The sequence below is a fragment of the Trachypithecus francoisi genome, unplaced genomic scaffold (genome assembly GCF_009764315.1).
Source record: "Trachypithecus francoisi isolate TF-2019V2 unplaced genomic scaffold, Tfra_2.0 Lachesis_group7, whole genome shotgun sequence".
NCBI classification, from domain to species: domain Eukaryota; kingdom Metazoa; phylum Chordata; class Mammalia; order Primates; family Cercopithecidae; genus Trachypithecus; species Trachypithecus francoisi.
The window spans coordinates 49913531-49938025 of record NW_022681472.1 but is presented as its reverse complement, the minus strand read 5'-3'; the positions used below and the strand labels follow the sequence as shown (position 1 = coordinate 49938025).

The window sequence follows — 24495 nt, the reverse complement described above, 5'->3', positions numbered from 1 at the left end:
TTGCTTGACTTAATGAATAAATGAATTCTGTCCCATATACAATTATGAACAAGCAGACACATAGATGATCATCCAACCTGTGCTTTAGGCCTATGACCTCCCAGCTGTCTGTCCCTTGGGCACTGTGATAACAATCCTTAAGCAAGTGGGTTTGTTCGACCATCCAGAGGCAGGAGATAACTGGCAGAACAGAACTGAGTCCTGGAACTCTGCAGGATATAATCTGCTAGCCAGGCCAGATATCTATACTCCTGTTCACAATGACTAAGGGATACACTAACCAAACAGCATATCTTTTTTTCTGAGACAGGTATAGTGCCGCAGTCATAGCTCATTGCAGCCTCAACCTCCTGGGCTTGAGTAATCCTCCCACCTCAGCCTCCTAAGTAGCTGGGACCACAGGCATGTGACACCACACCCAGCTAATTTTTTATTTTTGTAGAGATGGGGTCTCCTTATGTTGCCCAGGCTGGTCTTGAACTCCTGGGTGCAAGTGATCCACCTGCCTTAGCCTCCCAAAGTGCTGGGATTACAGGTGTTTGAGCCACTGCGCCTGGCCCAAAGTGCATATCTCGGACACCACTCATATCACCAAGAAAATTTATTTGTAAGATCACTTTACTAATTAACAAACCTTCCAGTTCTGATTGAGATAGTGTTGGCTATCATAGCTACCTCTGGGATATAGATCTTGGATTAGGTTCTTTCAGATGCTAAGCAACAACCAACCCTGGACTGTGGATTCTTGATTAGGATACACCAAATGTTAGCCAATTCCCCACTAGGATATAGAATAAAAATATAACAAAGGTATGTAGCTATACTATTTGTTACTGAAGTGTTTTATAGACTATATAATTTGGTTTTTTATGTATGGCTTTGTCTTCTAAGTCCTTGCCTATTAAGCCATCAGGGGACTACCACTGTTCTGAACTACTGTGTTAATAATTTTTAAACATTTAAATTAAGTTTGTTAATCACAATTATATCATTAACAGTTCATCTGAATTACAAATGTGCTAATCACAGGTAAAATTCATCGAGGGACTCATACATGGCAGCTATAGTTTGTTTGCATAAACTCTCTTGCTTCTCCTACTGATTTTGAGGGAGGCAGAAATTCAGGCCCACAGCAAGGTACAGTCAGGCCTTCTGGTGATGGCAGAGCTGGGAACTTGACTCCATGTATCCAGCTCCTCTCAGGATGTAATTTCTGTGAGTCCTGGTGTTGCCACTTACTAGCTTGTGGCCTTGACCAAATGATGTAACCTCTCAGGCCCCAGTTTTCCAATCTGTAAAAATGGGTAAAATGGTAGCACCTTTCTAGTAAGGATGTTGAAGAATTAAATGCAAAAGTACGTATATGGTTCCTAACACAGCATCCAACAGGTTGGAAACTTAAACATGTGGCATCACTTGATTCTAATTAATTAGAGCTAGGATTCTACCTGTGGACAGGTATGCTTTCCCCTGTTTCCTAAGGGGGCCAAACTTGCCTAATTCAAGAGTCAAATGGTGCATACTGAGGACTGCAGCCTCAGTCTCTCAAGGGGAAAGCCTGGAAATGAGTAATTTTGGCAAGTGCCCAAAGCGATCCTTCAGATTAAACAACTGTCAGAAATGCTCCCTGCTCTGTATTTACTGCTGCCCAAGCTCCAGCCTCTCGTGTGGTTGGTTATCATGCTCTTGGGGCCAAATGTGTGTCATGAGCAGGAAAGCTATTTCTTTGAACCCTGCCTGGCTCAACAATAACTCTCCTGGGATCCTGTTTCTTGAAATTCAGGGTTCTGCCTTTTTTTAACTGGCAAATTTTGTCACTTCTCCACTATGGCTGATCTTTTTGAATTCTCAATTCACTAGCTATTTTTAACTAGCCCAAATGTCATCTGGAAAACTAATGTGCACACTTTGATCTCATCAGTGATCGCTAGTGAAAATGGTAAATATCCCAGTCTCAGCCCCTCTCCTTCAGCATCTTCTTTGCCTCCAAGTTGAATCTAAATCACTAGGTTTGACCTGTCAGGCAGTTGTGTGCACAAAAGGAATTGTGGTGTGAGCAGGTTTTTTTAGTTAACTTGAATATGTCTTGCCAAGATGGGACTGAGGCCATTCCAAAAGGCAGTGCAGGTCTCTTGACTTGGTCTTGCAGTCATATCCCCATGTCATGAAAAACAATGCACATGGCCAGACAAGGCTTGTTCTTGGCTCAGCTCTGCTGATTACCGTTTGCTAATTTAGCATCTTCCATTTATAATTTCTCCAGAAGATTTGATGCTCCTCCAGGTGTGGAAGTTATGTGAATAGAATTCTCAATGGTAGGCTGCTGCTTTTCATTCGTTCTTCCATCCAGTGTTTAGGGAACACTGACACTACCTTCTAGCTAGTCTTCCTGCCCCAGTGTGGATCACCTCGAATCCATCCCCCATGCAGCTGCTCCTAGAGTTATCTTTCTAAGACACAGATCTGACCTTGTTAGTCAAGGATGAAGTTCCAACTCCTCAGCTCACCATACAGTCTTCTCTTTCCACTCTCAGCCTTGCACGTTCTCTTCTGGTAATACAGGCTGCTTCTCATTTGCACATACAGTGTCTCATTTCTTTAAGCCGTTGCCTCTGGGACCAGTGATGGAATGAGGAAAAGCCAGGGAGGGTGCTTAGGACCTGCTTCGTGGTGAGGATGGATGCAGGTGCTCTGCCTAAGCATACGGACAGCTGTGCTGCCTGCCTGGGCCCGGACTTTGCTGAACTGGACAGGAACAGAGAGCTGTGTCCTTTGTCCCCATCACAGGCTCATTCTGGGGGCTGCTGCCTTCCTGCTTGGCCTACTAGGCTTTTATCTCAACTGGACAGTTCTGTCATCCCCTGAGACTGGGAGTGGGTCCTGTGAGTCAGAAACTCCAGCTTGCTCTGCCCACCTCCACTTCAGGGGGAGAAGCCCAAACTGAACCGTGGACCACGTGTAGCAATCACGAGGTCGACGAGGGCCAGGCCCTGCAGACAGTGGGTGCTTATCACTATGAACAACCTCTTTTTTCACACTTAGCTGGCTTACATGATTTTCTCTTACATATTTGAACAAATTTCAATTGCTTTTTCTATCTCAAATGACCCTGAGTCTTCACACACAGTTCCCACCCTTCCATGTGAAAAATCGTGCCACAGCACTTATGAACTAGAGAGTGAGTTGTGATGGTGTGTGTTGGTGCATACATGGGGGAAAGGGGGTTCTGGAAGGTGGGGATGTTCTCTAGAACCTCCTCTCCATGGAGTCCCTCAAGGACCAGGCCTTTCTGGTCTTTGTATTTCCTGACCAGCCCACTGTGGGCACTGTGTGTCAGGGAAGAGATGAGAAGCGAAGATGAATATGACGCAGTTCTTCCTCTCACGGAGCTTAGGGTCAGTGAAGATCTAAAATACATCAACAATTGTATCTATTAGGTGCTATGAGACTGCAGAGGATGTGCAGCTTGTCAGTTTGAGGATTGAATGTGGGGAACAGGAAGCCGACATGGAGAAGACAGCACTGAGCCCACTCCTGAAGCGGGGAGTACTCTTGGGCAGCCCTGTTAAATGCTGCCTCATATGAAATCAAAACTGGTTTCTTGATGTTCATTCCTGGTTCCATCTGGCAGGTCCTCAGCAGATCATCTGTCATCTCTGTTTCCCTCTCCCATACTCCGTGAGTTTAAAATCTTTGATTTGGGGCCTTGAGTTTTGAGGCCCTTGGAAAATCATTTCCCATAATAAATGGAAATCTCTATGCAAGCATTTCCCAAGCTGTCACCTGAGAACTGTCTTGGGAGAATCAATACATTTCTGTTGAATAAATGAAGTGTCCCACAGTTAAATAAATTTGAGGAATTCCATGTTCCAGTTCCTCTTCTAAGACATATTAGCGCAGTGCAAGCTCTGATAAGTCCTGTAAAAAAAGACACTTTCATGGCTCCGTAATCATTCCGAGAAGGTTTTTGCTGACACTTGATTGCGAACCACTGCTATGAAAGTTTGCCTTGTTTATAAATGACAAATAAAAATTGTAAAGGAGGACATGTTTTGAAATATGCATACATTGTAGAATGACTAATTAGAGCTAATTAGCATCTGCATTACCTCACATACTTAACATTCTTTATGATGAAAACACTTAAGATCTACACTCAGTGATTTTAAAGTATACACTATGTTGTTGTTAACTGTAGTACCACGTTGTACAATAGATCTTTTAAACTTGTTCCTTCTAGCTGAAATTTTGCATGTTTTTACCAGCACCTCCCCAAATTCCTCATGCCCCAGCTCCTGGTAACCACTATTCTACTCTCTAAGTTCAACGCCTTTAGATTCCACATACAAGTGAGAACATGTGTTGTCTTTCCACGCCTGGCTTATTTCACTTACCGTAATATCCTCTAGGTTCATCCGTGTTATCACAAATGATGGAACTTCCTTCCTTTTTAAAGCTGAACAGTATTTCATTGTGTGTGTATATATATATGTGTGTGTGTGTATATATATATTTTTTGTTTATCCATTTGTTTGTTGTTCGACACTTAGATTGATTCCATATCTTGGCTATTGTGAATGATGCTGCGGTGAACATAGGAGTGCAGATATCTCTTTGAATACTGACTTTATATACCCAGTAGTGGGATTTCTGGATCATATGGTCGTTCTATTTTTAATTGTTTGAGGTTCCTCCATACTGTTTTCCACAATGGCTATTGTAATTTACATTCTTATCAACCGTGCACAGGGTTCCCTTTTCTCCACATCCTCATCAATGTTTGTTTTTTGTCTTTTTGATAGGTCATTCTAACAGGTGTGAGGTGATATCTCATTGGGGTTTTAATTTGCATTTCTCTGATGATTAGTAATGAGCATTTTTTCATATACCTGTTGGCTATTTGTATGTCTTCTTTTGAGAAATTACTATTCAGGTCCTTTGCCTATGTTTTAAACAGGTTGTTTTCTTGCTACTGAGTTGTTTGAATTCCTTATAAATTTTTTATATTACTCCTTTTTCAAATGTATATTTGCAAATATTTTCTCCTGATCTGTAAGTTGCCGCTTCACTGTTTCCTTTGCTATGTGGAAGCATCTTACTTTGATGCAATCCCATTTGTCTACTTTTGCTTTTGTAGTCGGTGCTTTTGGGGTCACACCTAAAAGATCACTGCTAGGCTGGGCATGGTGGCTCATGCCTATAATCCCAGCATTTTGGGAGGCTGAGGTGGGTGGGTCACTTGAGGTCAGGAATTTGAGACCAGCCTGGCCAACATGGCAGAACCCCCATCTCTACTAAAAATAAAAGGGTGAGTTTCCTCTATCTCGTGAGATGGTTTACCCTTCTGTCATAGGATAACACAGCACAAAGTCCTCAACAGATGCTGGTGCCATGTTCTTGGGCTTTCTAGCCTCTAGAACTGAAAGTCAGATAAACTTCTATTCCAGCCAGGCATGGTGGCTCATACCTGTAATCCTAGCACCTTGGGAGGCCAAGGCGGGCAGATCACTTGAGGTAAGGAATTTGAGACCAGCCTGGCCAACATGGTGAAACCTTGTCTCTATTAAAAATACAAAAATTAGCCGGGCGTGGTGGTGGGTACCTGTAATCCCAGCCACTCGGGAGACTGAGGCAGGAGAATCACTTGAACAAACCCGGGAGGTGGAGCTTGCAGTGAACCAAGATCGCACCACTGCACTAAAGGCTGGGTGACAGAGCATGAGGCTCCATCTCAAAAATAAAAAATAATTTAAAAAAATCATTGCCAAGACCAATGTCAGTTTTCTTCTATGTTTTCTTCTAGTGGTGCTACAGGTTTTAGGTCTTATGTTTTGTCTATAATCTATTTTGAACTGATTTTCATACATGGTATAAGATAGTCTAATTTCATTCTTCTGCATGTGGATATCCAGTTTTCCCAATATCATATATTGAATATATGAGTTTAAGAAGCATAGGGAATGAATTTAATCACCCCAAAATTAATTTTCTGTCTTTCTCCTACACAGCCTCTTGATTTTGAAACAGCAGCTGTTTCCAACATTGTGTTCAAAGCAGAAAATCCTGAGCCTCTAGTGTTTGGTGTGACGTACAATGCAAGTTCTTTTGCCAAGTTCACGCTTTTTGTGACAGATGTGAATGAAGCACCTGAATTTTCCCAATACGTATTCCAAGCGAAAGTCAGTGAGGATGTAGCTATAGGCACTAAAGTGGGCAATGTGACTGCCAAGGATCCAGAAGGTCTGGACATAAGGTAAAGGGCAACAGTGCTGGGCAGGCCTGGCTGCGTGGTCACCAGAGTCAGTGGGGAGGAGGAGGAGGAGCTGGCCTGCACTGACGCCAGGGCTGACCCTCACAGCACACCCAGCAATGATGAACTTGGCCTTGGTTTAGGAAGGTGTCAACACCCTGGGGGCATTCCGAGGGATGGTGGTTCATCAATAAGCATCTAGTCTCAGACAAGTGGGAAGCAGTGTGAGGTTCCGTTCCAGCCCATGAGCTTCAGGTCCCAGCTGAGAGCTGGATGGTTCAGGTGAGGTTTACCTCTGAGAGAGACAAGATGAACCAGGCCCTGTGTCTAAGCCAGTTATCTGGGCTGAGTTTAAGAAAGGGCTCCAGCCTTAAAGGTGTATTGGAGTTCTAGACAGAGAGACCAAAGCCCAACTGGACAGACCATGCCAACTTACAGGGCTGAGGGAATCTTCTGGATGTAGGATACATAGGTTCCTTGGCCTCAAAGAGCACCCCTGGAGAAGCTGGTGCTCTGGTTGAGGTGGCTAAACAAAATGTATAAACATTTCCATCTTAGCAATTCCTTTTTTTCAGTTCAATAAGACCCACACGGATTTCCTTAAAAAGTACAATGATGATTAATTTGCTTAACAAATATGTTTGTATATATCTGTATAATATCTATAAAATCTTTAAGATCATGTAGTTAAAAAGACTTGAACTCAGATCTTTCACTGCTGTTGTACATTACACCTCCTGTCTATGGCATAATAAATATTTCAGCATGAATTAAATCATGCATGTGGCTATGAATGACAGACAATTCCTTAACTTTCTCTAAACATCTGGAGGGAGTCTTGCCTCCCATTGAGCTGTCCTTCAGGCACTTGGATTCACTTCTAAGACCTTTATCTGATCATTGAGAAGCAAGGTTACCACCTACAGTTTTACTCTAACTACTTCTGTAGTTTTATAGAGAAGAAAGAACAGTAGGGGATATACTCTGTGGTTTAGTGTAGATACTACTGAGTAAAAAATTATGAGGAGACACAATATGTTTTTAATCTTTATACCATTTATTTCACAAAAGCTCCTACCTTCTTCATGGAAATGCTATAAAAATCATTGGTCGAGGCCAGGCGCGGTGGCTCAAGCCTGTAATCCCAGCACTTTGGGAGGCCGAGACAGGCGGATCACGAGGTCAGGAGATCGAGACCATCCTGGCTAATACGGTGAAACCCCGTCTCTACTAAAAAAATACAAAAAACTAGCCGGGCGACGAGGCGGGCGCTTGTAGTCCCAGCTACTCGGGAGGCTGAGACAGGAGAATGGTGTGAACCCGGGAGGCGGAGCTTGCAGTGAGCTGAGAGCCGGCCACTGCACTCCAGCCTGGGCGGCAGAGCAAGACTCCGTCTCAAAAAAAAAAAAAAAAAAAAAAAAAAAATCATTGGTCAAAGATGAGAATAAAAAGTTTATCAGTGGGAAAAATAAAGGCACATAAGAAAATTACCGTGATGAAACAAGGAAAGGATACATATACAATTAAGTTGAGGTCAGGAAGAGGAGGTTAGCAAGGGAGACTGAGAAGAGGTGTTCTGTAAGGTGCAGTTCCAGGAGACAAAAGAAGAAAGTGTTTCAGGAGTAAGGAATAATCAATAGTTCAGACATGAGTAATAAGTCTGTTAAGAATTAAGGATGACTCCAGTGTTGGTCTGAGTAATTTAATTCTCCAGCTCCACAAACTTAAAATCAATTAGCACCCAGTGGATCTGAATCCAGTCCTTCAGCAAATCTTATAGATTCTTCTATTGAAATATATTCGGAGTCCACCTGCTTTTCCCTGCTTCCAGCCTACTCAAAGGCACCACTGTGTCTGTTCTGGATTCATCCTTACCCCTGCCATCCCCCACCCCACCCTGAATCTACTCACTGAATTGCAGTCAGTGACCTTTTAAAAAAGTAAATCAGATCATCTGACTCCCCTTTCAAAATGCTCCAAAGCATTCCATCTCTTTCAGGATGAAATCCGAAGTATAAAGGGTTTCATATTCACTACCCATATTTATAACCTAACACAGTGTTTGGCATATGGAATATACTTTAAAAAATACATTGTGGGAAATTAACACATAATTTTTAATCATTCTCTTATTCTTTGACATGTCGGTTGCTTCCAGTATTTCTGATTATAGAAAATGTTTTAAATAGATGTATGCATGTAATTCTTTTTAAACTTTGATTAGATTGGTTTTTTTTAGGTGGGATTTCCAGGAGTGGAATTATTTGCTCTAAAGACATGGACATCCTCATGACTATGATGTGTTGCTTTTTAAAGGGCTGTACCATTGGTTTTCCTGTGGTTCTAGTCTTGTTTCTCTCAACTTCCACACACCTACCAATGAGCTCTGTTGAAAACACAAATATGGCCAGGTCACCTTCTTGCTTAAATCATTGGCTGGCTGCCCCTTGCTTCTTATAATCTGGCTCTTCAAATCTCTGTGGCTTCTGCTTCCCATGTATACCCCAGCGCTGCTGAAATGCCTGACTCCACACTCACCATGCTGTTCCTTGGCCCTTGGTGCTTTAGCTCACACTCTTCCTTCTGCTTGAAGCGTCCTCTTCTTGCCTTTAACATCTTCAGAAAGACTTTGCTGATTCCTGTAAACTTGTCTTGGATTCCATAGGGCCCCCTCCGTTGTGTTAACCACATTTTATTGGAATTATCTGTTCATCTGTCTATCTCTTTCACTTGCCTAAGAGCCCCTTTTTGTGACCTCCTCCCTTGGCCCACTGCCTGATCTTCCTCAGCACTCAATATATGTTTGTTGGATGAGGAATTCACTGCGTTACCAGGGTCTATGAGTATCCACCCATCTTGCCCAACATTTCCACCACTGGGTGTTCAAATTTTCTAGATGAGTAGTTTGCTAAGATGTTTTAAAAGATACTTCTGGGTTACTTTAATTTAAATTCTTTGATTGCCAGAAAAGTTTAGCTACTTTCCCCAGAAGTTTTGAACTATACCCTTCCTAACACAAGCACAAACACCACGTTGTAAGGATGAACAAATCCTTTTGAAGACAGATGAAATGCAAATAAAGCATTAATAATATGAGATAATAGATCTTTTAAATATGTTGTAAATAATATACAAATGCTGAGATTATCATTATCAACATTATTTGTATATTATTTACAACATATTTAAAGGATGCACAAACATTTAGTTTATGCATGAACTAGCTTCACATTTTCATGCAAAGTAATGCAGGCTTTCTTTTCTCTTTTCATTTGATGAAGCTATTCACTGAGAGGAGACACAAGAGGTTGGCTTAAAATTGACCACGTGACTGGTGAGATCTTTAGTGTGGCTCCATTGGACAGAGAAGCTGGAAGTCCATATCGGGTACAAGTGGTGGCCACTGAAGTAGGTAAGCAAAAAAAAAAAAAAAAAAAAAAAAAGGAACATAGATTTTCAGAAGATATTTGGGTTGAAATGGGAGGGAGGATAAGAAAACTGACAGAGCCAAAGCACCAGAATATCACAATGTTAAAGTGGAAGGATGAGAAGGGTACAAAAGTATAAGGAGTGCTCATATCTTCCTTTTTTTTTTTTTTTTTTGAGATGGAATCCCGCTCTGTCACCCAGGCTGGAGTGCAGTAGTGCAATCTCCACTCATTGCAACCTCTGCCTCCTGGGTTCAAGCAATTCTCCTGCCTCAGCCTTCTGAGTAGCTGGGGTTACAGGCACCCAAAATTCTGGGATTACAGGCGTGAGCCACCATGCTGGGCCCCTTCATGGTTTTGTTAAAGGTGAAAAACACCTGTGCCCCCAGCAGGGCTGCTGCTCACTCTGTGGTTTCCTATAGGGGCTACCGCCTCTTCTAGAGGGTTCTGTGTCCCTGGCTGAACTACCTCCCTTCTTCCAATGTGGTTGTGGGTTTCTCCCAGGAGCTCTGAGTGGAGTCAAACCACTTACCTGTTCACCTAGACCACCACTTGCTCCTTCAACCTTAAATTGTAACTCTCATCCTTTTTGAAGCAGAAAATGTTTTATGAAATATTCTCTACTTTGATATGTGTCAGAATCCCCAGGGAGTTTGTTGAATATGGACACTAGGAGTCCACCCCTGCAGATTCTGATTCCATAGGTTTGGGTGAACCAGGGTATCTGTGTTTTGACGAAATCAGGTGAACTTTTGAAAGGAAAGACTATTATACAGAAAAGCCCAGGATGTTTGAGCCATTTCTGTATAATCTTTGCATCCTATTTATTTCAGTTGTGGTGATATATATTGCCTGCTGGCTCCAAATGTGGAGTTCCAGAGAACTTTTTTAAATAAAAATAAACTCATAGGAATAGTATGTTTACCCAATAATAAACCTGGCCACTAACACAGAGTTTCTTTGCATTTTAATGGAATTTTCAGACATACGACTAGGAAATCTGTTGATCCAATGTTGATCAGGCTCTAATTAGCTAGTAAATGTATCTGTCAGGTTTACCAAAAAAGATAATTAAACAAATTACTCAATAAATGTTTTTAGACACCCCCACCCACCACAGCCCTGAAAAAAAAAAAAACCTTTCAAAATGTGAGGCCCAGGGTTGAGAGCTAAATGGAGAACAGACAGGAATCATAAAAATGGCCCCTGCATGCGGAAAGATTAAGAAAAACAAAATTACTTCAGTCAAGGCAAACCAAAAAGGGTAGAATGCAGAACCGTGTGCCAGCTTGGGAAGGGTGTGTGTGAGCAGACAGGCCCTGTTTCTGTCTCTTGCTTGAGTGAAGCACATTCCACTATCGCATTGTATACATTTAACTCTTGATTTAAAAGCTCCCAGTGAAGCAGCAGGCAGGTTCTGGCTGAGCCTTTATGCTGTGCACACCCCTTTCTCATAGCATGGGGATCAGAACTTCACTCTGGATGTGTCCCAAGAGTTTCTCACATTCTAGAAGTTTCAGAAATCAAAACCAGGGTCCAAAACCCTGTTCTGTTTTTAGTTTTTGGCACTGACATGATATAAATAGATACAATGACTTCAAGAACACAGCGGCCTTTTCTTCTTTGGTTAAGTGTAGTCATGGACATAGAAGATGTTGAGACTAAAAGCAAGAAAACAGGGTTTACTGGAAATGAAGCAGGAGCAAGAAAACATTACTGGAATCAAACAAGGTCAGAGTCAGAAGTTGTAGAAACAATGTCTGTGATTGGTGTCGGGGAGGACACGATAACAGTCAGTGTTTATGTTGCACTGACAGCCCCATACTGAGCACTTAGTGTAATAACTTACTCCTCATGCAACACTATAAGGTAGGTGCTATTCTTGACCACATATTATGAACGAGGAAACCAAAGCACTGAGAAATTAAGTAACTGCCCAAGATTACATAGCTACCAACCGGTTATGCTGCAGATCTAAGTTTTTCACTCCTGACATATACTACATAATATCTGTGGAGACTTTTACTATTTTCCAGAACATTCACTCATATTCGGGATTCTCGCAAAGCTACACAACTGAAGAAAATAAGCTTAGAAAACTCAACTAACATGCCTAAGGCCTGGTGAGGAGCAAGTGAAGGTGTGAGTGCTGGAGTTAGACCTCTTGGATTGAAAACCTCTCTGCCTTGGGCAAGTTACACAACTTCTGAGCTCAGTTTTCAGAATTACTGTGAAGTAATATATGTAAAATATTAGCACATAGATCTTAGTTATTATGATGATGGTCAATAAGACTTTTTCACCAGTAACAAAACTAGGTCTTTGATTCTAAAAGCTCGTCTTCTTTCTAGCATCTCAGTGTACCTAACTGCTTGAATTTTAAAGAAAGGGAAACCCTTCTATTTAAGAGGAAAATGAGTGAGCTGATCCCATGTTTCAATCATTCAATTCCTTAGGGGGGTCTTCCTTGAGCTCTGTGTCACAGTTCCATCTGATCCTTACGGATGTGAATGACAACCCTCCCAGGCTGGCCAAGGACTACACGGACTTGTTCTTCTGCCATCCCCTCCGTGCACCTGGAAGTCTCATTTTCGAGGCTACTGATGACGATCAGCACTCATTTCGGGGTCCCCACTTTACATTTTCCCTCGCCAGTGAAAGCCTACAGAACGACTGGCAAGTTTCCAAAATCAATGGTGAGTTGTTGGAAATACATGGAAAAAAACACAGATGGATGATGAAAGTAGGTTTTATTTAACTTGGTGGGTTTGCAGTACTCAGCGCAGAGCTTTCTCTCATGCTCCAGGATGGAAGTTCATGCTTTGGAAGCTTGCACAGGGAAGGACTCCAGAGGGGACAAAGCCCCAGGCTTTCAAGGGAGGAAAGATTATGACCACACAGCATTCCCTTGGTGTAGATGAACAGTTGGATGACCTAAGCATCATTTGCAAAATTTTCAATGACAGATGGAAAGCAGATTTTATAGAAATTTTTAAAAACGTTGAGATTGAATATTATGTATATATATTCAAAGTATACAAAGTATACAATTTTATGAGAATTGATTATGTGTAAATACCACTGACGCCATCAACACATTCAAGACAATGAACATTTCTATCACCCCCAGAAGATATTTCATGCCCTATTATAATCTCTGCTTCCCACCCATCCCCTCTCCCCAGGCAACCATCAATGTGCTTTCCATTACTATAGTTTTCATTTTCAGTAAGTTTATCTGAATAGAATAGTATAGTATAGTATGTATACCTTTTTTGGTCTGGTTTCTTTCATCTCATTATTTTGAGATGTATCTGTGTTGTTACATGTATCAATACTTCATTCCTTTTTATTGAGGGGTAGTATTCCCATTGAATGACTATACCTGTTCACCGGTTGCTTGTAACTCCAACTTTTGCTATTACAAAGCTGCTGTGAGGATTTGTGAACAAATATTTTGTGAAGGGACATACGTTTGCAGTTTTCTTGGTTAAATACTGAGGAATAGAATGGCTGGGTCATATGGGAGGTATATGATTAAGTTGTGGAGCTCCATGTCTCTCCCTCTCCTTGTGCCTCCCTGTTGCCTGAGACACAATATTGAAATTAGGCCAATTAATAATCTTAGAATGGCATATAAGTGTTCAGGTGAAAGGAAGAGTCACACATCTGTCACTTTCAATCAAAAGCTAGACGTGATTTAGCTTAGTGAGAGAGTTATGTTCATAGCCAAGATTGGCCAAAAACTAGGCCTCTTGCATAAAACGCTTAGCCAGGTTGTGAATGCAAAAGAAAAGTTATTGAAGGAAATTAAGAGTGAAGCTACAGTGAACACAAATAATAATAATAATAAAAAAAAGCAAAATAGCCTTATTGCCATTAAGGCAGAAAGTTTGAGTAGTCTGGATAGAAGATTAAAACAGCAACAATATTCCCTTAAACCAAAATCTAACCCAGAGCAAGGCCTTAACTCCTCACTTCTGTAAAGACAGAGAGGTGAGGAAACTGCAAAATAAACGTTTGAAGCTAGCAGAGGTTGGTTTATGATGTTTAAGGAAAGAAGCTATTTCCATAACAAAGTGCAAAATGATGCAGCAAATTAAAGTGGAAGCAAGTAATCCAGAAGATCTGAGATCATTAATGAAACTGGCTACACTAAACAAGCTTTTCAATGTTGATGAAACAGCCTTCTTTTGGAAAACAATGCCATCTTTATCTTGGACATCCATAGCTAGAGAAGTAAATGCCTGGCTTCAAAGCCTCAAAGGACAGGCTGGCTTTTATTAGGACTAATGCAACTGGTGACTTTAAGTTAAAGCCAACACTAATTTAGCATTCCTAAAATACTAGGGCCCTTAAGAATTATGCTAAATCTACTTTGTCTGTGCTCTATCAATGGAACAACAAAGCCCAGATGACAGCACATCTGTTTACAGCATAGTTTACTGAATATTTTAAGCCTGGTGTTGAGACCTACTCTCCCCCAAAAAAGATTCCTCTCAACATATTACTACTCATTGACAATGCATCTGGTTACTCAAGAGCTCTGGTGGAGATGTACAAGGAAATGAATGTTGTTTTCATGCCTGCTAACACATCCATTCTGCAGGCCCCAGATCAAGGAGTAATTCTGATTTTCAAATTATTTAAGATATACATTTCATAAGGTTATAGCTCCTATTAGATAGTAATTCCTCTGATGGATCTGGGCAAAGTAAATTGAAAGCCTTCTGAAAAGATTCACCAGTCTAGATGTCATCAAGAATATTTGATTCTTGATGACATCTTAAAAAAGGTGATTCATGGGAGGAGGTTGAAATATACACATTAGTAGGAGTTTGGAAGAAATTGATTCCAACCCTCATGGATGACTTTGAGGGGTTCAAGACTTCAGCAGAGGAGTCGCTGAAAATGTGGTGAAAAAAACAATAGAGCTAGAATTAGAAGCGGAACCTTGATTATGTGACTGAATTGCTGCAATCTCATGATCAAACTGGAATGAATGACAGTTGCTTCTTACAACTGAACAATGTGGGTTTTGTTTGCTTGTTTGAACAATGGAATCTGCTTCTGGTGAAGATGCCATGCACATTGTTGAAATAACAAGCAAGGATTTAGAATATTCCATAAACATAGTTGATAAAACAGTGGCAGTGTTTGAGAAGATTTACTACAATTTTTGAGAGATGTTCTCTTGTGGGTAAAATGCCATCAGCCAGCATCACATGCTACAGAGAACTCTCTCATGAAAGGAAGTCAATAAGTGCAACAAACTTCATTGTTGTCTGATTTTCAGAAATTGCCACAGCCACCCCAGCCTTTAGCAACCACCAACATTGAGACAGGAAATGATTAGCAGCAAAAAGATTGACTCATTGAAGCGTCAGATAATCATTAGCATTTTTTGGCAACAAAGTACTTTTAAATTAAGGTATGGACATTAGGGTTTTTTTTTTTTTTTTTTTTTTTTTGGTATGATGCTATTAACAGTCCAGAGTATAGTATAAGCTGTTATTTCGGTAGAAAAACAAAAAATTTGTGTGACTCGCTTCACTGAGCTAATTGCTTTATTGCAGTGATCTGGAACCAAACCCATAATATCGCTGAGATATGCTTGCATAGGGGGTGTGGTAAAGACCAAAGTTTATTGTTTTTAACATAGCTATCTAACTGTTCTAACACCATTTGTTTAAAACATCCCTTTTACATTGGATTATCTTAACTTTGGCAAAAATCAAGTGACCACCTATACATAAATCTAGTTCTGGATTTTTTTGTTTCATCAATCTGTTTCTATTTTTATACCAATAAAACATTGTCTTGATTACTGTAGCTGTATAAGGCTTGAAATCAGGTAGATTCATTTTTCTGACTTCTTTTTCAAAATTCCTTCATTCTGTCTTGTTCATTTCTATATAAATTTTAGAAGGTAGCCTGTTCCTTCCTGTTGAGATTGTGTTCAATCTATTGGGGAATCTGGAGGAGAACTGACATATTAACAAAATTAAGTCTTCCAATTCATGAACGTGGTATATGTCTCCATTTATTTAGCTCTTTAATTTCTTTCAGCAATGTGTTTGTTTTCAGTGTATAGTTCTTGCAAAATTTTCCCTAAGCATTTCAGAGTTTTGATATTTTAAATATTTCTAGATATAGGAATATAATGATTTCTGTATACTGATCTGTATTCTACAGCCTTGCTGACCTTATTTTTTTAGATTTCATAGATTTTCTACACAGACAATCATGTTGTCTGTGAACACTGACTTTTTCCTTTTCAGTCTGTATGTCTTTTGTTTATTACTGGCTGAAACCTTCAGTGAAATGTCAAATAGAGGTGGTAAGAGCAGAAATACTTGACTTGTTCATGATCTTAGGAAGAAAGCATTTAGCCTTTCACCATTAAGTAGACGTTAGCTGTAGGGTTTATTTTTGTAGGTGATCTTTATTAGGTTGAGGACTTTGACTTTTATTCCTATTTGGAGGTGTTTTTTTTTTTTTTTTTTTTCTAAATTGGAAATGGATATTAAATTGTTCAAGTGCTTTTGCTCCATTTATTGACTATGTGGCTGATTTGATTTTTTGGGCCTATTAATTGATGAATTACATCAACTTTTGAATCTAAAATCACCTTCCTGGGATAACGCCTACTTAGTGATGAAATATTACCATGTTTATGTATTGTTGGATTTGCTAAAACTTAATTTTTGCATCTATATTCATGAGGGATGTTGGTCTCTATATTTTGCCTTGTAGAATGAGGAAGCATTTCATCTGTTTATCTTCAATTATCTGGTCAAGTTTGCATAAAAGTGGTATTTCTTCTTAAAGCTTGAAAGAATTTGCCAGTAAAGCTATCTGGGCCTGGTGTATTTTTAAGAAGTTTTAACTACAAATTCAATTTTATTTTATAGATATAGAAAAATTCAATTTATATATTTCTTTTTGGTTGAGCTTGTTAGCTTGTACGTTTCAAATAATTCACCTATTTCATTAATCTAATTTATTGATATAGTTCATGATATTAATATCTGTAAAATACATAGTGATATCACCTCATTCTGATATTGGCAAATTATCTTTTTTCCTGACAATCTGGCTAGAAGTTTATTTTATTGATATTTTCAAAGAACCAGCTTTTGGTTTCATTTTTTTCTGCTTTTGTTTTATATTTCACTGGCCAGATCTTTATTATTTCCTTTATTCTTCTTACATTGTGTTTTTGTTCTTGTTCTGTTTTCATTAAGGTGGAAGCCGATGCCATTACTTTGAGATCTTTTTGTTAAATAGACAGGGCCTCAGTCACCCAGGCTGCAGTGCAGTGGTGTGATCATGGCTTGCTGCAGCCTTGAACTCCTGGGCTCAGATGAGCTTCCTGCTTCAGCCTCCTGTGTAGCTGGGACTACAAGTATGAGCAACCACACTTGGCTAATTTTTTATTTTTAAATTTTTTGTAGAGATGGGGGTCATGGTATGTTGCTCAGGCTTGTCTCAAACTCCTGGGTTCAAGTGAGCCTCCCACCTCAGTCTCCCAAAATGCTGGGATTACAGGAGTGAATCACCATGCCTGGCCCACAAAATTTGATACATTATGTTTTCCCTTTAGATTTCTTTTGTGATCATGTGTTATTTAGAAGTGTGTTATTTAGTTTCCAAATATTCTGGGAATATTTCCTATACCTTTCTAACTTCTAATTTAATTACATCATAACCAGAAAACATGATTAGAATCATTTTAAATTTAGACATTTTTTTCTTTTAGTACTTCAAAGGTATTTCACCACTTTTTTTTTTTTTTTTTTTTTGAGGCAGTCTTACTCTGTTGCCCAGGCTGGAGTGCAGTGGCACAATCTCAGCCTCCCAGGTTCAAGCGATTCTTGTGACTCAGTCTCCCTAGTAGCCCAGACTGGTCTCAAACTCCTGGCCTCAAGTAATCCGCCTGCCCAGGCCTCCCAAAGTGCTGGGATTATAGGCGTGAGCCACCGGGGGTGCCCTGCCCACTATGGTTTTTCCTTGTTCCATTGAATGTTTGTATTCTTTTCTCTCTGGGTGTTTTTAAGATATTCTCTTATTAGTTTTAAGTAATTTGATGCTTATATTGCCTTGGTGGTGTTTTATTCATTTTTCTTGTTCCTGAAGTTTGATGATCATCTTGGATCTGAGGATTGGAGTTTTCATCAAACATGGAAAAAATATTAGCCATTGTCTTATCAAAAATGTTTTTCTCTCCACTATCTATCTTTCTTGGCTTTCAGGAATTTGATTACACATGTATTAAGCCACTTGAAATTGTCTCAAAGCTTACTTTTTTTTCTGTTTTTTTTTGGATAGCTTTATTTCTATATCTTCAAGTTTACTGTCTTTTTCTGCTACATTCAATGGCTATACTATAGCCATTAATCCAACCTAGTCTATTTTTATATCAAACTTTGTAGTTTTCTTCTATAAATTAACTTGGGTTTTTAAAATGTTCTGTATCTATCTACACACGTCTTAGTCTTGTAGCTTCTTGAACATATAGAATATAATAACTGTTTCATTCATGTCTTTTCCCACAATTTATGTAATATGTGTAATTTCTGGATAGGTTCTGAAACTGGATCCTGTCCTTACTCCTTATACGAAAATTAACTCAAGATGGATTAAAGACTTAAATGTTAGACCTAAAACCATAAAATCCCTAGAAAAAAACCTAGGCAATACCATTCAGAACATAGGCATGGGCAAGGACTTCATGATTAAAACACCAAAAGCAATTGCAACAAAAGCCAAAATTGACAAACGTGATATAATTAAAGAGCTTCTGCACAGCAAAAGAAACTACCATCAGAGTGAACAGGCAACATACAGAATGGAAAAACATTTTTGCAGTCTACCGTCCTGACAAAGGGCTAATATCCAGAATCTACGAAGAACTCAAACAAATTTACAAGAAAAAATAACCCCATCAAAAAGTGGGCAAAGGATATGAACAGACACTTCTCAAAAGACGTTTATGCAGCCAGCAGACACATGAACATGATCATCACTGGTCATCAGAGAAATGCAAATCAAAACCACAATGAGATACCATGTCGTGCCAGTTACAATGGCAATCATTAAAAAGTCAGGAAATAACAGATGCAGGAGAGGATATGGTGAAATAGGAATGCTTTTACACTGTTGGTGGGAGTGTAAATTAGTTCAAGCATTGTGGAAGACAGTGTGGTGATTCCTCAAGGATCTAGAACCAGAAATACCATTTGACCCAGCCATCCCATTACTGGGTATATACCCAAAGGATTATAAACCATGCTACTATAAAGACACATGCACACGTATGTTTATTGCAGCACTATTCACAATAGCAAAGACTTGGAACCAACCCAAATGCCCATCAATGATAGACTGGATTAAGAAAATATGGTATATATACACCATGGAATACTATGCAGCCATAAAAAAGGATGATCATGTCCTTTGCAGGGACATGGATGAAGCTGGAAACCATCATTCTGAGCAAACTATCACAAGGACTGAAAACCAAACACTGCATATTCTCACTCATAGGTGGGAATTGAACAATGAGAACTCTTGGTCAAAGGGTGGGGAACATCTCACACTGGAGCCTGTCGGGGGGGTGGGGAGCTGGGGGAGGGACAGCATTAGGAGAAATACCTAATGTAAATGACGAGTTGATGAGTACAGTAAATCAACATGACACGTGTATACCTATGTATCAAACCTGCACACTGTGCACATGTACCCTGGAACTTAAAGTATTTAAAAACACACACACACACAGGGTCAAACCTAAAAGATGACCCATGATTTCAAAAAAAAAAATGGCTCTGAACTATAGTGCTGAAGTGCTATCTAGAGTTCCTAAGCACAGGAAGGCTGTGATGTGTGCCTTACAGAGAAAAATTGTGGTTTGGGTCACAGATTAAAAGTAATGTCCAAAACTGCAATTATTTTCCACCAACCTAAACATATGTGTTTGATAAGCTTTGTTCAGGAAGTTTTAGTGCTGTTAGATGTGAGTTAAATGTTACAATGAACAATATATGTTAAATAAGATATCTTTAAACAAACAAACACACAAAAAACCAAGGTTATATATTAATCAGTTAGGGAAAATGTGACTAGAAGCTCACAGGAAACTAACCCTGCCTTTCCTCTAGGAGCAATGGTTCAGCATTCATTAATTCAGTGTTTGGGGCAACTTTATAGAACATAAGTGCTACAAATGATAATTGACTGTATTTAGTATAAATTTCTACAGAGAAATCATGAATTAAGAACTTAAAGGATGCTTTAACTCTTTCTTACCTTATGGGAAGATACATGTGGAATGATGTGGATGATACTTTGGGCAGTTTAACTCATATCCAGCCATGTTCCAGTCAACCTTAGTATGTGATACAAAATGAGCTTTATTCCTGCTAATCCAGGGTCTGAAGTTGTATTTTCACGTGTTTTTGTTTTTGTGTTTTTTTCCTGTCCTGGCAGGTACTCATGCCCAACTGTCTACCAGGCACACAGACTTTGAGGAGAGGGAATATGTTGTCTTGATCCGCATCAATGATGGGGGTCGGCCACCCTTGGAAAGCATTGTTTCTTTACCAGGTAGATATTCTGCTATAGGCAACTCAGGCTAGTATCTGTCACCACGGGCCGTTTGAAGAGATTCTTGACTTTGATATGGGATTCTGCAACTATTCACTTGAGAATTTATCCTACCAAATACTGTCCTGTTTTGCAGTTACATTCTGCAGTTGTGGGGAAGGAAGTTGTTTCCGGCCAGCAGGTCACCAGCCTGGGATACCCACTGTGGGCATGGCAGTTGGTATACTGCTGACCACTTTTCTGGTCATTGGTGAGTGTAATTTCTTAATTCAAAGAGTCATATCCTGGGCCTCAGAAATGTGAGCTTATCTCAGGGCCTGTCTTCCTGGATTGGTCTGGTGGCTGCTCAAATGGCAACCCAGGCAATAGCCCAGAAGGTAGATCACCAGCAAATTACATCAGACTTTCTTGGAGTTACAGCTTTAGTACCACCCTCTGTCTCTATTGCCTTATTAATTTAAGAAATATAAGGGGATTTATGGTCATCAATTGTTACATATTATGCCTAGTTACAAAGTTTTTGTGATAAAGAGGGAAGAAATGCAGTAGTGGTACCATGTGTCAGGTGCTGTGTTGATGCGGGGGAAACAGTGACATACATAGATCCTACACCAGAGTTTATGGTCTCACCTGCCATTATTGTTACAGGCAGAAGTTAGCCTTCCAGTGGTGATGCTGAGATACCTGAAATGTATAGTGCAGAACTTCCCTATGCATAGAAACCTGATTCTTTATTACTCAGAATAACCCATTGCATCATGACCACAGCCTCTGCCATAGCCCCTGGCTTGGCTAGACAGTAGAATCCCCTGATCTAGCTGTTTTTTTCTTTTTTGCAAACAACCCAGTGCCTATTCCAATTGTTTCCTTACCCAAAATGATTGAGAGCATAAGTGTTTCAGATTTTAGATTTTTTCCAGATTTTTGAACATTTGCAAATACATGATGAGATATCTTGGGGATGGGACCCAAGTCTTAACACAAAATTCACATGATTCAGAAACATTTTATACACATAGTCTGAAGGTATTTCATACAATATTTTACATAATACTGTGCATGAAACCAAGTTTTTCCTTCAACCTGTCACATGAGGTCAGGTGTAGAATTTTCTGCTTGTGGCATCAAGTTGGTCCCCCAAAAGTTTCAGATTAGAGATTTTCAAATTAGGGATACTCAACCTATATATAGTAATTGCCCTCTTTCAACTGTTGTCCCCACCACAAGTTAAGCATTAGAAATAGATACTTCATTATTTCATGGGTACCTGAGTGAAGGGATTTATGGTTGCATATCCTTTTTCTTTTAAAAGAAGGACTAGGATTATTCTAAGTATTATTGATTGTTCTCTCAGCATCTGGTCTTTTCTCCCATGATTGAATGTGTCACACTGGACTCTGGTTCATGCATCTAAAGGGGGTCTCACTTCTTTATACCCTTCAGTCCAGACTCCCTATGGCATGGGAGGTCCTTCACGTCATGGCCACTGCCCGTCCTAATGTGTGCATGGTGATCATCATTCCTCCCTGAGAACCACCATCTGCTGCACACTTTTCATGGTAATTGCACTGGCTTTTTGAGGTCCCACTCACTTACATAAGGTCCCTTCTGCCTCTGTGCCTTTTCTTATTGTATTTGCCCTCCAACCTTGAAAGGGTTTTTGAATTTACACATCAGATAGCAATTTTCTTAACATATCAACTTAATTCCATAATCTTACCACAAGTTAAAGACTGCTTGAGTTTGGAAACATCCAGAAATAGAATAGGATTTTACAGTTTCATTCCCTTATTCTCTTCATGATAGGGTTGCAATTTTAAGTTTCCGAGCATCCAGTCTTTTCTGCCATGATTCCTCCTATAAACTTACTAGCAGGTTAATTTCCTTAAAACAACTCCCTTCGTCATAGTGGGCTCTGTTTGACAGTACACAATCAGTGCTGAGCTGCACAGTGTAATTTTGATGTATCAGGCAAGAGAAACCAAGAAGGTTGAGCAGTCTACCCAGGGTCCCACAACAACATAGGCCGGATCCAAGAGGAAGGTGCCCAAAGAAATGTGATAGCTGGTATGGACACAATGAAAATCAGCTTCAGGGAGGTGAGCAGGTCAGAGAACAGCTTTCTGGTTGTGCTAATTGGATTGTTTTCTCTAGTAAAGGGGAAGAATAGAACCAATATTAAGCATATATAAAGTTCAGGAACTTTGTCAGGTGCTTATACACTCCATAGTGTGGGACATTAGGTCCTATGTTCTTAGGGCAAGATCCAGCAAGTGCCAAGTCGGCTATGATTTGGAACTTGATACATCCAACAGGATAAATGATAAGCTCATTTCTCTACAAAGGCCAATGACTAGAGTCCTTTATTCACTAGGGCAGTGAAACTTTGTTGAACCACATACAAAAATGAAGTTGAGTCATTTTTTTCCTACCACACTACTACTTTATAACTGAATGTGGCAGTACATTTTAAAAGATCCCATGTATTTGACCCTGGGTTTTTTCTTTTAGGTATAATTTTAGCGGTTGTGTTTATCCGCATGAAGAAGGATAAAGGCAAAGATAATGTTGAAAGTGCTCAAGCATCTGAAGTCAAACCTCTGAGAAGCTGAATTTGAAAAGGAATGTTTGAATTTATATAGCAAATGCTATTTCAATAACGACCATCTCATCCTATTATTTTTTCATCTAACATATGCATTATGATTTTTTAAACAGATATTCCCTCTTGTCCTTTAATATTTACTAAATATTTCTTTTTTGAGATGGAGTCTTGCTCTGTCACCCAGACTGGAGTACAGTGGTGCGATCCTGGCTCACTGCAACCTCCGCCTCCTGGGTTCAAGTGATTCTCCTGCCTCAGCTTCCTGACTAGCTGGGATTAGAGGCGCCTGCCACCACTCCCAGCTAATTTTTGTATTTTTAGTAGAGATGGGGTTTCACCATCTTGGCCAGGCTGGTCTTGAACTCCTGACCTCAAGTGATCTGCCTGCCTTGGTCTCCCAATACAGGCGTGAACCACTGTACTCGCCTACTTAGATATTTTATGTGCTACATAGACATTAGAGATATTTTTCATTTTCCCATGACATTTTTTCCTCTCTGCAAATGGCTTAGCTACTTGTGTTTTTTCCCTTTTGGGGCAAGACAGACTCATTAAATATTCTGTACAATTTTTCTTTATCAAGGAGATATATCAGTTGTCTCCCATAGAACTTCCTGGATTCCATTTGTGTTTTTTTCTGATTCCATCCTGTGTCCCCTTCATCCTTGTCTCCTTTGGTATTTCACTGAACTTCAAACATTTGTCAGAGAAGAAAAAAGTGGAGACTCAGGAAAAAGAAATAAATAAAAGAACAACCTTTTCCCTTAGTATGAACAGAAATCTGTCTTTAACCAATGTGACATGTTGCTCTTTGGTTGAAATTCTTCAACTTGGAAATGACACAGACCCACAGAAGGTGTTCAAACAACCTACTCTGCAAACCTTGGTGCAGGAACCAGTCAGCTGGCCAGGTTTCCTCACTACCTGCCATGCATACATGCTGCGCATGTTTTCTTTATTTGTATGTTAATAAAGTTTTGGTTTTTATATATTTAACATGTGGAAGAAAACAAGCCATGAAAAGAGTGATGACAAATCAAGAATAAACGTTGGTTGTGGTCAGTTTTGTTTGTTGATCCGCTGCTTCCTGTTTTCTTTCTATTTGTGGAGGGGAAGGACAGAATAACAATTGCTACTTTTTGTGTATAAAAATTGCCTCCCCAGCAGCCCCAGTCAGGGGCTTATAGATAAAACTCCCATCTCCCTGGACAGAGCACCTAGGGGAAGGGGCAGCTGTGGGCGCAGCTTCAGCAGACTTAAACATTCCTCTCTGCTGGCTCTGAAGAGCGCAGCTAATCCTGATAAGGAACATTCTCCCAGCACAGCACTCGAGCTCTGCTAAGGGACAGACTGCCTCCTCAAGTGGGTCCCTGACCCCCGCCCCCATGCCTCCAGCCTGGGAGACACCTCATACAGGAGAGCTCTGGCTGGCATCAGGCTGGTACCCCTCTGGGACAAAGCTTCCAGAGAAAGGAGCTGCAGCAATCTCTGCTGTTCTGCAGCCTATGCTGGTGGTACCCAGGCAAACAGGGTCTGGAGTGGACCTCCAGCAAAGTCCAGAAGACAGGCCTGACTGTTAGAAGAAAAACTAACAAATAGCAATA

General features: G+C 40.1%; 1 protein-coding gene across 1 annotated transcript in view; it reads left to right on the top strand.

The window, feature by feature from the left end:
• Positions 1 to 23967, top strand: part of CDH17 (cadherin 17) — an 81365-nt gene extending 57398 nt beyond the window's left edge. The window contains exons 13-18 of the mRNA XM_033202748.1: positions 6009 to 6253; positions 9532 to 9662; positions 12135 to 12374; positions 20170 to 20286; positions 20423 to 20536; positions 22798 to 23967. Of these exons, the coding sequence (XP_033058639.1) occupies positions 6009 to 6253; positions 9532 to 9662; positions 12135 to 12374; positions 20170 to 20286; positions 20423 to 20536; positions 22798 to 22898 (948 nt within the window). The 3' untranslated portion in view covers positions 22899 to 23967. The remainder of the gene's footprint in view (positions 1 to 6008; positions 6254 to 9531; positions 9663 to 12134; positions 12375 to 20169; positions 20287 to 20422; positions 20537 to 22797) is intronic.
• The last annotated feature ends 528 nt before the right edge of the window (positions 23968 to 24495 follow it).